General features: G+C 41.9%; 2 protein-coding genes across 3 annotated transcripts in view; one reads left to right on the top strand and one right to left on the bottom strand.

Annotated features, from left to right (window-relative positions):
- Window positions 1–12874, bottom strand: part of Hacl1 (2-hydroxyacyl-CoA lyase 1) — a 34004-nt gene extending 21130 nt beyond the window's left edge. The window contains exons 1-6 of one of the 2 annotated variants that reach the window (XM_038349103.2): window positions 12448–12874; window positions 12104–12208; window positions 7681–7721; window positions 6148–6228; window positions 3764–3836; window positions 187–264 (exon numbers count right to left, since the gene is read on the bottom strand). In XM_038349103.2, coding sequence (XP_038205031.1) covers window positions 187–264; window positions 3764–3836; window positions 6148–6228; window positions 7681–7721; window positions 12104–12208; window positions 12448–12537 — 468 coding nt within the window. In that variant the 5' untranslated portion in view covers window positions 12538–12874. The remainder of the gene's footprint in view (window positions 1–186; window positions 265–3763; window positions 3837–6147; window positions 6229–7680; window positions 7722–12103; window positions 12209–12447) is intronic. The other variant, XM_038349104.2, reaches the window with a different exon arrangement.
- The window catches only part of Btd (biotinidase), a 31977-nt gene continuing 30363 nt past the window's right edge, over window positions 12688–14301 (top strand). Inside the window, exon 1 of the mRNA XM_038349109.2 lies at window positions 12688–12806. Within this exon, the coding sequence (XP_038205037.1) occupies window positions 12775–12806 (32 nt within the window). The 5' untranslated portion in view covers window positions 12688–12774. The remainder of the gene's footprint in view (window positions 12807–14301) is intronic.

Below are 14301 nucleotides of genomic sequence, written 5' to 3'. Positions count from 1 at the left end.
GGCAGTGAACAGTAGAATGCAAATGGCTTTCTAACAATGTCATTTTTACAGTCTGGGAATATTATCGTCCCATTATGAACAAAAATAGCAGTACCGAAGGTGTTGCTCTGCAGAGGAGTGTGTGCTTGGCACATTACATGAGACACTGGGTCCAATCTCCGGAGAGCTTTTCAGTAAATACCGTACCTTTTCAATAACAGAAGGAATATGTTCTATGCTGGCTGGCCGGGCAGAGAACTTGCTATATAATCTGCAAGCTTCAACCTATACAGAAAATGAAAATCATTGAAATTCAGATCACAATCATATTGTCCTCATTAGGGAAGATATAATGTTCAAGTCATTACTGCTTATTACATTTAGAAGCAAGATAGAAAAAATGTGGCTTTTATTTATTTTTTTTAGGTTATCTCAAAAAAAAAAAAACATTCAAATCACAATCAAAGTCCTTTCTCAGGATGATTCTGGAATCAAAACATTATTTCCCTTTCTCAGATTAGCAAAAATAAAGATAATATTAACCATGTACCATACAACAGGCAAACGGGCATTCGCATAAACTGCTGGGGGAGGTTGGCTGACAGGAAGCAAGTGCCCAGCAAGACTATGACAATTCACTGGATGCACCTTACGTCGTCTTCCGTTTCTGCTGCTCTTCTTCTCATGTATTTTTTGCTCTGCTCTGGGAACATGGGAGTTGGAAGTGCTACCTCTACATTGTCTAATGCACTTTGAGAAACGTGGAGAAATTTTCCCTTGATACTTTTCAGTATGAAATCCATGGAAAGAGGCCAGTCTTCGTCACACAGGTTTGAGGGCCAAGATTACCCTTCAGCTTTTCAGAATCTTATGCTCATGCCTTCAGTTTTAAGAACTTCCAATAAGAAAAGGATATTTGAATTTTAAATCAAACTGTGTTTTAATTTACAATCTAATGAACTTATTATTTTAAGAAAATATATTTTAATGGCTGACATTAATGCTCTACTCCATGCTTCATATGAATATAATTTTTAAAGTAACTTCAAATTTTCTTTAAACTATTTTACGCATTTATCTCCTCTCTGTATGTGGTGGTTTGAATGAAAATGGCCCCCACAGGCCATAGGGAGTGGCACTATTTATAAGGGAGTGTGGCCCTGTTCCTGTTGGAGGAAGTGTGTCAATGGGAGCAGGCTTTCAGGCCAGTGTCATTCTCTCTTCCTACTGTCTGCACATCCAGACACTGACTCTCTGCTTCCTGTCCTGAACCTAAAAATCAGTCCCAATTAAATGTTTTGCTTTCTAAGAGTTGTCATGGTCATGCTGTCTCCTCACAGCAATAGACACCCTACCTAAGACACTGTGTGTACGGACTGTGAAGGTAGGGGTTGAGTATCCTACCACATCTGTTCTGAGGACTAAACTCAGGTTGTCAGGCTTGATGGCAAGTACCCTTTCCCACTGTGCTTTCTCACCTGCCCTAAATTTTATTTTTGTTTTGCTCTAAATCAGGGTCTTGCTAGCCTAAGATAGTCTTAAACGCACAATCTTCCTGCCTCAGCTTCATAACTATTGGAAATATTGGTGTGTGGCACCATATCCAAGTCTATACCTAAATTTCCTTTCAATTATTTATCAATTCTACTTTTCTGGATACATTAGCATCATTTGAAAACTTTTGTTACTGTTATAATTAACCAATAAAACTTTGTATTCAAGAGTATAAGGACTTGTACCGAGGGTAGTATTTTATATTAATGCAATATAAATTCTGTATGAAACTTGAGTATGGTTCAATGGTAGAGAACCTATAGCATGTACAGTTCCAGAGCATTCCTGTTACAGGTCAACCATTCACCCTCAGCTGTTTGCATCCTATCATTATTTTTCTTTAGATTTATTTAATTCTGCATGTATGCATGCATTTGCACCATACATGTGCAGAGTATCTGCGGAGGTCAGATCCCTTGGGACTGAAATTATGGACAGCTGTGGTCCACCATGTGGACCTGGTAGCCTAGGTCCTCAGAAGAACAAGTGCCCTTAACTGCTGAGCCATCTCTTTAGCATCCTGCAAGTTATTTTTGAAGCTGTAACATTTTGCTGACAATTTTTTCAACTTTTGAAATACTTTCTTTTCTCCTAAAATAAAAATAAATGTATACCAAGTCTGATAATTTTGAGAATTTTTTCTTTTAGCTATTTCTGTAGCATCTGAGGGTTGCACCCCAAATCCATTTTTATTCATGTATCTATTTATTTATTTAGGTTCCTCAAGACAGGGTTTCTCTGTGTAGTCCTGGCTGTCCTGGAGCTCGTTCTATAGAACAGGATGGCCTCGAACTCAGAGATCTGCCTGCCTCTGCCTCCTAATTATTAAAGGTATGCACCACCACCACCCAGTTTTTTTTCTTGTGTCTTTAATACTATGTAAAGGACTTAATTTCAGTTTAAAAATCAGGTCGTTTTGGAGGGGCTGGAGAGTTAAAAGCACTTACTGCTCTTCCAGAGGACCTGAGTTTGGTTCCTAACACCCATATCAAGTAGCTCACAACTGTCTGTAATGCCAGCTCCAGAGGTCTGATACCTCTGGTCTCCGTGGGCACCTGCATGCACACACACACACACACACACACACACACACACACACACACACAGATCTATAGCAGCTAGAGAAATGGCCCACTGGTCAAGAGCAATGGCTGTTCTTCTAGAGGACACAGAGTAGATTCCCATCACCCACATGGTAGACACAGCCATCTGAAACTCCATTTCTAGGGGATCTGACATCCTCTTCCGGCCTTCACAAGCACTATACACACACTGCACAGATATACATGGGGCAAAGCATCCAGACAAATAAAATAATAAAAAAATTAAGTCATGTCAATTTTGGTATAGATCAGCAGGTCTCAAATTGTGTATCATAACCCCTTTGGAGATCAAATGACCCTTTCATAGGGTCACCTAAAGACCATCAGAAAACACACATGTTTATATTATGGTCCATAATAGCAGCAATGAAAATATTTTTATGGTTTGGAGTCACCACAACATGAGGAACTGTACTAAAGGGTCACAGCATTAGGAAGGTTGAGAATCACTGCTTTAGATCTTCTTTAGTCTATATATGCACATATATCTGGTGCAGTACCCACATTAGCCAGAAGAGGGCATCAGGTTCCCCTAGAGCTGAATTTCCCGTGGTTGTGAACCACCCAAAGTCGGTGCTGGGAACTCTCATCTCTGCAAGAAGTGTGTGTCACCACTACCTGGCTTCTGGGGCTAACTAGTAGCTTGGCTCTGCACTCACTCTTCAGGAGAGCTTTACTTGTTAGATCACAAACAAAATTCCACCACATTTCATATTTTTAACAGACGTTATAAATTGTGTTTGTGAGAGGTTTTTGGTTAATGCGACCCAAATGAGGGTTATCTGGGGAGAACCACCTTAACTGACAAAATACCTCCATTAGATTGCCTGTAGGCAAGCCTGTAGGGCATTTTCTTGATTAATGGAAGTGGGTGGGCACAGCATACAAGGCCACCCCTGGGCAGGTGCTGCTGAGTGAGCCCTGAGGAGCAAGCCTTGCTGACCTGCTGCTGTTCCTCTGTGGCCTCTGCATCAGTCCCTGCCTGACTTCCCAGGACGCGGAAACAAACTCTCTCACCCCTAGCTGGTTTGGGCCACAGTGTTTCATCAGGCATCAGAAACCCCAGCCAAGACTGTGTCTTTCCTTCAGCGGTATTTAGTCGTTGCTTGGATGATAGAGCTGGGTACCTGAGGAAACTCCTGAAAGGCTCCCATTGTTTCTTGACTTCTTTCAGAAGAACCACCAATCACAATCAAGGGCCTGAAATAGCAATTTTTTTAAAAAGATAGTTACAAATGAGAATATAGGAAACATTCATCAGTGTCCAGTGCATGACAATTATGAGTGACTAGGACTGAGAACAAACAAAAAAAAAGCTACATCTTCCTTGAAAACCTAGAGATTAAAAAAATTAATATGTAATCTGATGGGCGAGATCCCATTCTCAAAAATCACAACAATGGAAAACGCATAGTAAACGCTTTTCTTACGTCAGCCCCTCCTTCCGTGTTAACACTGGGTTCCAGGTACAGTGACAAAATCAACTTTTATGCCTTACTATTCCTGAGATGGAGAGAAGAGGTTTTCTGTTTGTTTGTTTTTGGGGATTTTTGGGGGGGGGGGTGTTGGTTTTTTAGAGTTTTTTTGTTTTTGTTTTTCAAGACAGAGTTTCTCTGTAAAGAGAAGAGATTTTATATGTTCTTGAGTAAACCTATTTGGAAATGGAAAGATGAGCAATAGTTCTCAATTCCCATTTCTCAAAGCTAAAAAAGTTCTCCACTTTTTATTTCTCATGGTTAAAAAATACATCAAACTTAAAGGTTTTTTTTAAAAAGATTTATTATGTAGTGTTCTGCCTGTATGTGTGCTTGCATGCCAGAAGAGGGCACCAGATCTCATTCTAGATAGGTATTGGGAATTGGACTCTGGACCTCTGGAAGGGCAGACAGTGCTCTTTTTTTAATTTATTTATTTATTTATTATATACACAGTATTCTGCCTGCATGTATGCATGCCTGAAGGCCAGAAGAGGGCACCAGATCTCATTATAGATGGTTGTGAGCCACCATGTGATTGCTGGGAATTGAACTCAAGATCTCTGTAAGAACAAGCAAGCATCCTGTGCTCTTAACCACTGAGCCATCTCTCCAGTCCCGAGCCAGTGCTCTTAATCCCTGAGGCATCTCTCCAGGCCCCAGATTTAAATATCAATTTCTAAGGTAGATATGGAAGAGGAAGACAAGGATGGAAGACAGAAAGAAACACAGTGAAGCTCAGACAGACGACTCTGTGGGTAAGGGCAATTGTTAGCAATCCTAATGAGGTGAGTTCAGTTCCTGGAGCCCATAATGCAGGAATGCTAGGTCCTGCGTGGGCACGCACAAACACACACACACACACACACAAAGTGCAAAGAAGAAAATGTCCTTCACATTAAAAAGATTAAGCATGTTCTCAATTGATCAGAACATAATCCCCTTCATCCTGCTATTATTGATAAAGTAGCTGAGAGAAGGTTAAATAAAGGAAGGATGGAGAATAAGCATTAAACAGTTTATAAAGCAAATTTTAACAAATATAAGAATACAGTTGCAAAAAAAAGAATACAGTTGCTAACCAGGCAAAGCAAGATGATGGAAATACACTTCTATATACTGAACGAAGGTGTTAAAAACTCTCAGCTAGGAGTAGTGCTATAGACCTATAATCCTAACTACTCAGGGGCCTGAGGCAGGAGGATCACAAGTTTAAAGCCTGTCTGGGGCATGTGTGTTCAAAGCCTCCTAGACAAACTTGATAAGACTTTGTTACACAGACACACACACACACACACACACACACACACACACACACAAAGCTTAGCTGGGTGTAGTGTCAAACGCCTTTAGTCCCAGTACTCAGGAGGCAGGCAGATCTCTGTGAGTTCGAGGCCAGCCTGGTCTACAGAGTGAGTTCCAGGACAGTATTATTATGATTATGATTATGATTATGATTATTACAGACTAGCCAAGCCTATATAACATAGCGAGGGTCTAGGTTCAATATTTAACACATTTTAAAAGTAGTTCTTTATTTAGAACTACAAGCATGCTCACATCCATAAACATGAATACATACAGAGAACGAAACTCTAAAATGTTCAGTGTTTTCCTTAGCGATGGACTTAATATGTTCTTCCTAGCATTGCACATAGTCAAGGCTACAGTGCTGTTTTGATGCCTATAGTGAACCTGATGCTATAGTCAAACAAATTAACACGCACGCTGTCACAGCCTCTTTACACATCACACAAGCACCCCAATCTACATTTGTAGCAACTTTCCAGCATTCAGTACAGTATTATCAACTCTTGTCCTCGTGCTGCACATTGAACCTCAGGCGTGGCAGGCACCTTTGACCCCCGTTTTCCCGATCTCCAGTCATTTCCCAATTCATGACCTTCTACTCTCTTTCCAAGCATAGCAGGGTGGACTTTTGTTTTCCCCAAGTCTTTCCACTGTAGGTCAGTTCTACTTTGCCAAAATACACAAAGACACATTTAAAAAGTTTTGAGCAAGAATGATTTAATTACCAGCAGTTCATGTTCGCATTTGCCATGCCACCCAAGGCGTGGATGAGACCTGGGCCAGAAACCACAAGGCACACTCCTGGCCTACAAGTAAAGCAGAGTTATCAACAGCAGGTCAAACCTAACAGCAGAAAAAAAGAGGTGTGGATGCCAGACAGCTACCTCAGCTTCGGACACACCAAGTACCAATTCGTAGTATGTTAGGGTTTCCATGGAAACTTCTTGGTGGTCAGAAGAAAGACATGTAGTCTTTACTATAATTGGTAAACAATTATTAGAACATCTTAATTAAAAATGAGTAACATCAAGTTTCTTTTAAGATATAATGTACATTATTACTGTCACATTGTATTTTACTAATCTTTCATATTTTGCTCCAATCATTTTGGATTAAAACAAGTTCCCTGATTACAGAAGCAAATTTTTGACAGCCACATATATTTTATATGGATTTTTTTCAATTTCTAACAAATAAATATAATACACTGTGAGGCGGTGATTCTTCCTGTGAGGCATGGTTTTCCTCCCAGTCTTTCTGAACGCTTTGTGTTGACATACTTCCTGAGCCTAAGCCACTCAGCAGTAAAGTCTTTACATTTCCAAATCTTTCAGACTTAAAGGGACACTAACAACAGTTCTAACTATCCCGAGCAGTGCCACCCCGGCATGCTCTACAGACGTAATTCGACAGGTCATGGCTTCCACACACTTTCAGTGTGGCCGCTACGAAAGAGCAGTTCTACTTAGCATACTGGTTATTTTTAATTAAATGAAACAGCCACACATTGCTAATGCTACAATACTAGACAGTAAAACTCTAAAGTGTTCAAAATAAGCATTTCAAACTAAACTTTCAGTTTGTAAAAATAATCATCATTCCAGAATCAATTAAAGCATCAAGGACTGTGCTTTAAATGCTTTCCAGGGTCAACAAAAACACAAATAAAGCCATAGAATAGTCCAGAGGCTGTTTCAGACAGCCTGGTTTTCCTCAGGCTCAAATTCAGAAGGTTCCCATTAGAGAGAAGGACTGGGAGCTCTTGCTTGTTTATATTTCTAGAATTTAATTACTATCTTCACTTTTAGAATAAAAAAATCTTACTAATGCTTATATATAAGTGCCATAAAAAGTATGGTACAAATTTTATCAAAGGCCCAAATTCCACCTTAAAAAATATGTGAATGTAGAAAAAAAGTAAAATATATGAAAAAACCTTAGCAGTTGTGGAATTACAGTCATTTTAGTTTTTCTTCCTTTTATATTTTCTACATTTTCTAAAATGGTTATTTTTAACAAGTATTACTTTTTAGTAAAAAACGAGGGCCGAGTAATTATCTAACACAGAAGACAGGACTGTGCTCTAGCAACCTCATTCTGGAACCAAGCCTTTTATATGAAGTGCGCTAAGGAAGTTAAGAGTTACTTCTTACTAATACTATCTTCTACAATCTTTTCAAGCCAACTAAGTTGTGAGTTGACATGTATATTTCTACCCCAAACTTTCGGTGTATTTTAATGAAGTGGACTTTAGTTACCTGCCCGTTAAGTATCCAACCGCAGAGGCAGCATAACAAGCCTACAAAGAAAGGGCAGCAGGACTAAATGAGACATAGAGGACTCTGGTGTAAATACAGAAAATAAAGGATGAGAATTTGTGTAAACAGAGGTATCTCTGTCCCGACCCAGCCCACACCTTCTTTTAAATAATCACTCAGAGGCTTAACATTAACTGCAAAATGTTTGGCTCAATAGCTCAGGCTTAATTACTAACTAGTTCTTACAATTAAATTAACCCATTTCTATTAATCTATATATTGAAACGTTACGGTGGCTTTTACAGGTATGCTGACATTTTGTTTCTTGGGCAGCATCTCTCCTGACTCAGCTCTCTCTCCCTATATTCAATTTGGCTTCCCCACCTAGCTATATTCTGCCTTGCTATAGGCAAAAGTAGCCTTTATTATCAACCAGTGAGAGCAACATATATCACAGCACACAAAAGAGTTATCACAGAGCAGATCTGAGCTGGTGATGGTGGTGCACGCCTTTAATCCCAGCCCTCAGGAGGCAGAGGCAGGCAGATCTCTGAGTCTGAGGCCAGCCTGGTCTACAAAGTGCATTCCAGGACAGTTAGGACCACACTGAGAAACTCTGTCTCAAAACCACAATGAAACAAAAATAGTTGAGAGTTTACATAGTGAAGGAAGGAAGAACTGGAGCACTACTCATTTTTATGAGATGGGATAACAATTAATTTTAAGGAATGACTTAAGTACCTAAGTATCTAAATTTTATTTTTTCAAGGAGCGTTTCACTACTATTTGTCATTTTTATTACCATCTTTAGAATCTTATCAGTCATTTATGTCTGGCACTCCACTTACGAAGGGTTGGTTGATTTGTTCAGAGTCTGGTCTCATTACCTCAGTCTAGCTTTGAATTTGTTGTGTAGTCCATGGGGATTAGTCTTCCAAGTCCTGGGATTTTTATGGTTTTAGTTTTTCTGTATTGTTTCCTACTTCACTAGTCTCTGCTTATTCATCAGTTACTTAACTTCTTCCCTTGAGTTAGATCTGATTTCCCTTTCCTAGTGTCTTGAGAAATCAGTGGACAGCACTGGTTTTAAACTTTACTAACAGATTCACCGCAACTACTTAATCTAAAATATCTTAGCTATATGTTATGAATTATATTTGATGTTCATCTTTTCAAATTGATTAAAATATTTTCTATTTGCCACTGTGATTTCTTCAATTCATTTTTAAATTAGGGTTTGTAGCAAGGTCTGTATTTCTACCCCTCACACTGGTGATCTGTGTTTTCCCTTTTATTCCTCATCAGTTTGCTTGAAGTTTTCAGATAGGTATATGAGGCAGTGAGTGTGTTGTTTCTTTTTTTTTCCTTTTTAATTTATTTAACTTTATTTTATGTGCATTTGTGTGAAGGTGTCAGATCCCTGGAACTAGAGTTACAGAGAGTTGTGAGTTGCCGTGCGGGTGCTGAGAATTGAACCTGGGTCATGTGGAAGAGCAACCAGTGCTCTTAACCACTGAGCCATCTCTCCAGCCCTGTGCTGCTTCATTTTAAATGTGATTTTTCACTTATCCTTCTGTTACTGAGTTTGCTTCCACATGCTTGTTACACATTATTTACTGTATGTTTTCAATTCTTAGCAAGCAATCTGTTGCAATTTTCTTTAAGGCCAACATGGTTTTCTATCTGTTTTGTTTTGAGACATGATCTCACTGTGGTCCAGGCTGGCCTTGAATTCAAGGTAAGCCCCACAAACCCATGAGCTCCAGGAACCAGCTAGGAGTTACCACGCTTGGACACTTTTCACTCAACTGTGCTTCATCCAGTGTATAAGGAAGATAGGGAATACAAAGTTAAATCAAATACAAGATGCTCAGGAAAAAATGCTGAGTGCATTTCAAAATTATTCTTTGTCTAGGACACTATAGTGCTACTTATATCTTTTTTTTTCTTTGGTTCTTCAAGACAGGATTTCTCTGTGTAGCCCTGGCTGTCCTGGAATTAGTTCTGTAGCTCATGCTGGCCTTGAACTCACAGAGATCTGCCAGCTTCCACCTCCTGCTGGGATTACAGGTGTGCACCACTGGGATTACAGGTATGCACCACCACCGCAAACTAGTAAACATAGTTTTTAGGTCAGCAAAGTCTGGAGTCCAAGTGTTCTGATTCTGACCCCAGTCTCTCTCCATTCTACTGTTGATTCTGACAAGTTTCTCGGCACACTCGCTTCTTTATCTATAAGGTGAAAGCAGTTCACAGCACTGCTAGGAGGATGAATCAGGGCTCTCAGACATGTAAAGCACTGAGAATCAGCTTCCTGACAATCTGTCTGTTTTCTGGCCATATGATCAATGTCTCAACTACCCTAAGGAGCTGATGAATGATAATCAAGCAGAACCCAGGTATCCCTTTCTCTTTAGCACAAACATGCTCTTGAATCCTGAGCCCTCTTGCATATTCCCTTTGAACAATTCCATCATTAAACCCACCATCTTCCCTTCTAGACTGTTCCTCCTCTCTCTATTCTCAACCTCAGTCAGTAGAATTATCATTTATAGTCTGAGCCCCTAACTTAGCAATCACCACCTTCCTAATAGGTAATGCCTACTCTTTCCTCAAGATAGCCCTGGCATTATCTTCTGTGGGATGCTTTCTCGGAAGACTGTATTTATCTGTTTATTTAATTCTTTTGTTGTTGTACTAGGGAAATCCAGAGCACCAGGCATGTAAGGCAAGCACTCTACCACTGAAAGATAAAACAAGCTGTCCAAATCTCAGTTGACCAGGTTGGCTCCAAACCTGTGATTTTCTGTTTCACTCGAGTAGATAGAGATTACAGTTGCGAGCCATAGACTTTTCATAAGCATCCTTTGGCCTACCTGTCCACTCTTATGGCTTGCCGTGCCATTCAGCTGTACTGATGCAGTACATCATGAGCAACATTACTTCCATGAGCAATCTTCCCTGTCCTATCAGAGAACCAGCCACATACTCTGCGGCTACTATCTCTTCATGGATTCCTTTTGTGAGGACCATTATTCTAGATTACCTTTTTTTTTTTTTGTCATTTTCCCAGCTCATCAACTTGTAGTTGAAAAGTAAACCTCATTTCTTCTTTATATCCCTCTCTGCCACTGCTTATAGTACATACTATTGCCTCTCTTGCCACTACCAAGCATACAGTCCATACTCAACTCATGTCTAATGCAAGAAAAAGAAAGCAGTGGCAAACATACTTCCCCTAGAAAAACAGTAAAATGTAGACCAGCAGCTATACTTTCTCACGCAGGTAAAAGAATAGAAAGTTGTCCCGAGTAAGAAAACGGAAAGGTAAGTGTACACAGCTCAGTGGCAGGGTGCTTGTTTAGTATGCACAAAGTCCTAGGTTCAATTCCTAGCACTGAAGGGGGGGGGGTGGGGCGCAAAAGAGTAAGCAACCCAAATTCAATATCTACCAGTTTTCAGACTAAAAACACTCCCTATAAATTCCAAACCTTGTTGATAAACACTTTCAATTAGTAAATAATGTAGTAGTTATCTATATCATACAAACGCCTCAATCAAACCAGCACCATGGGGATATGAGAATGAACCCTAACGCCTGCTGCACTGGAGCACACATTTGAGGGCAGAGAAAAGGAGGCAAGAGGGGGCAAGAAGGTGGATCAAAGGGCAACAGCGGAAGAGAAAACAGGACTCGGCCTCAGCTGGACTGACAATGTTACAAAATAGATTCCTACCCTTTTCTAACAGTGTGCGTGTGCGTGTGCGTGTGTGTGGTCAGACGACAATGTGAATCAATTATCTCCTTCCTTCTTCCATGTAGGTCCTGGTGACTGAACTCAGGTTATCAGTCTTGGTAGCAAGCACCATTCAACCACTCCATCCACACCTGATTCTTGCCAGTGTTGCTCAAAGAGGGTAAGACTGGGCAGCCAGAGGAAACAATGTAAGTGGATCACAAAATGTCTACTTTGCTTTTCCCGCTTCCAGATTAAACCCGGGTTCCAGTAAGAGCTTTACTGCTGCTAAGGTCTTTCATCTTACCCCACGCCTGTTATGCAGCATGAGTCTTAGCCTTCAATCATCCATCCTAGAGATGCTCTCTGAGCCCTTGTCATGTGTAGAAATCACACCAGATACTCACAATACACATATGCAGTGATGAAGCAACATAGTTAGAACTTACAGCCTGATGGTGGCAACAGACCATCTCTTCCAGTTCTGGCATCTGAGCACAGACCCAAACTCAGAATATCTGAGTTCCAATGCCACTACCAAATGACTCACATTGGGCAAATTTGACTTAATCTCCCTGCATCGCACTTTCCTGTCAAGTAGGATCAGTGTGGTGTGTGCAATGCTTTAGAGGTGATGGGACGCCGTGTGCAGCGAATAATTGACATTCGGCCATGTCGACACTCACCGCTTGCTCATTCCTCATCCCGATGTACCGGATGCCCAATTCCTGTGCAGCAAGGGCGATTTCGGTCACGGGGATGCCTACGACTCCGAACATGTACTCCACATTCTGGGGGGGGGGGGCGAAAGAGGAATAAACGCAGATCACCAGGTGACCCAGTCTTCTTGTCCAAAGGAAAGGCCAACAGGACCACCCCGCCCCTCCTCCGTCTCTATGACAACGCGTGGTCTCTCTCTCTCTCTCTCTCTCTCTCTCTCTCTCTCTCTCTCTCTCTCTCTCTCTCTCTCTCTCTCTCTCTCTCTCATTCCCTCTCTTTCCCCCTCTCTTTCCCTGACGATGCACCGTACTTGCGTTTTCAGGGCCTGGGCGATGACTTTAGCACCAGACACCTGCTCCTCGCTTCTATCGCTACCCTCCGCCGAGTTACTTCCCTGCATCTTCCACCTAAAGTTACTTCACGGCACTCTCGCGGCCCACAGCCACACTAGTCAGACAAGCTTCAGAGTCGGCCGCACGCTATTGGTGACACCCGCTTCTGATCGACAGGAGGACAGCCAACCGCTTTTAGCAAAGAGAAGGGGCGGGACTAGGAGTCAGTCCTCCGTGGGGCGATAATATGAGCACGCCCATTCTCCATTCAGCCTTTGCCCGGTTCCGCCGTCAGCAGAGGCGGGATGAATCGAAGACCGCGGCCTATGCCGAGCAGGTAAGAAACCCAACCTCCGAGGTGGCCCGCCGTAGTTTCGGTCTCCACCAGGGCAGCGACGCAGCTCAGTCCCGGGCAGGCGGGTAGCACATGCGCACCTCGAGGGTGAAGGCTGAAGCCGACCACGTGGGGAGGGGGCGTGGCTCCAGCGCGCATCCCCCGCCCCCGCCGGGGCTTCTTGCTGGTGGGGGCGAGCCGCGCGGAGGCTTCTGGGACGCGGCTAGCTTGGGGAGGGTGGAAAGTTGAGGAAAATGACCCATGGGTCGTGCTGTCATGCTTCGGTACCCTCTGTTTTCATAACTGTGGTTTTGCACGCCACAGAATGTGCACGTTACTTAAGTCTGTGCTCAAAGGTCTACTTTTTTAAAAAAAAAATCATAGATGACACCCAGCTTGTTTGTCAAGAGATAAACTTGTCTAGAACATCCTTCACGCCGCAGCTGCCCCTGCCCTCTGCCTGGTTTTTATTCATTTATTTATTTTTGTTCGAGTGGAGTATCACTAAGTTAATTATGTTGGTTGCTCTCGACTTACGGGTTCAAGGCGAAGCCTGCTGTCTATACAGCAAATGGATTCCTTTCTCAAAACAATCACTACCAGAACTCTGTATGAAGTGCACACTTAACTCTGATTAGAACAAGTCACTGTAATTCAGATTAAGTGGTTTTTTTAATAAAAGAGTTAGTCTCCAACTGACCATATTTTGCCATTTAAATGAGAAAGACCATTTGAAGAAAACCATTGAGCTGGTTCTTGTCTTCACCTGCAGTCCACGGTACAGCATTTCACGCTTCCCTCGCCTGTAGTGTTCAGCAGAAGCGATGTGAACACTGACTGGAAGGCCAAGAGTCACTCCTGTTGCATCCCACTGCACCATAATAACCCCAGGATCTGTAATTTACACAAAGCACTCTGTGCAGACATTACACATGTTAATCATACTCCCTGTTATTTTTGTTGACAGTATGCTTGAGATTTTATTTGTTGAAATTTGCCATGGTTGAGTCAGACGTGGTGGTGTGTGCCTCCAAAGCCCAGCACTTGGGAAGCAGAGACAGGTGGATTTCTGTGAGTGAGAGCCTAGCTACTCTACCTAGTGTGTTCCAGAACATCAGGGTGTTTTGTTTTTGTTTTTTCGAGATAGGTTTTCTCCATAGCTTTGACTCTCCTGGAACTTGCTTTGTAGACCAGACTGGCCTCAAAATCGGAGATCCTCCTGTCTCTGCCTTCTAAGTGCTGGGATTGAAGGCACCACTGCCCCGCTGGAAGAATAAATCTTTTTTAAAATGTGCTAGGGATTGAATTTTGGACCTTGTGCATATCAGGCAAGCACTCTACCACTGAGCTGTATCACCAGCTCTAAATTTTAACTTTCTTAAAATCAGAGGGCTAGGGGGTTGGAGAGGTTGCTCGGGTGGTTAAGAGCATTGGTGACCCTCTACATGGCCTGAGTTTGATTTTCAGCACCCACATGGTGTCTCACAACCCTCAATAA

This window comes from Arvicola amphibius, chromosome 12 (genome assembly GCF_903992535.2).
Source record: "Arvicola amphibius chromosome 12, mArvAmp1.2, whole genome shotgun sequence".
In the NCBI taxonomy this organism is placed as follows: Eukaryota; Metazoa; Chordata; class Mammalia; order Rodentia; family Cricetidae; genus Arvicola; species Arvicola amphibius.
The sequence above is the reverse complement of the archived record's forward strand: the minus strand, read 5'-3'. Positions and strand labels throughout refer to the sequence as shown.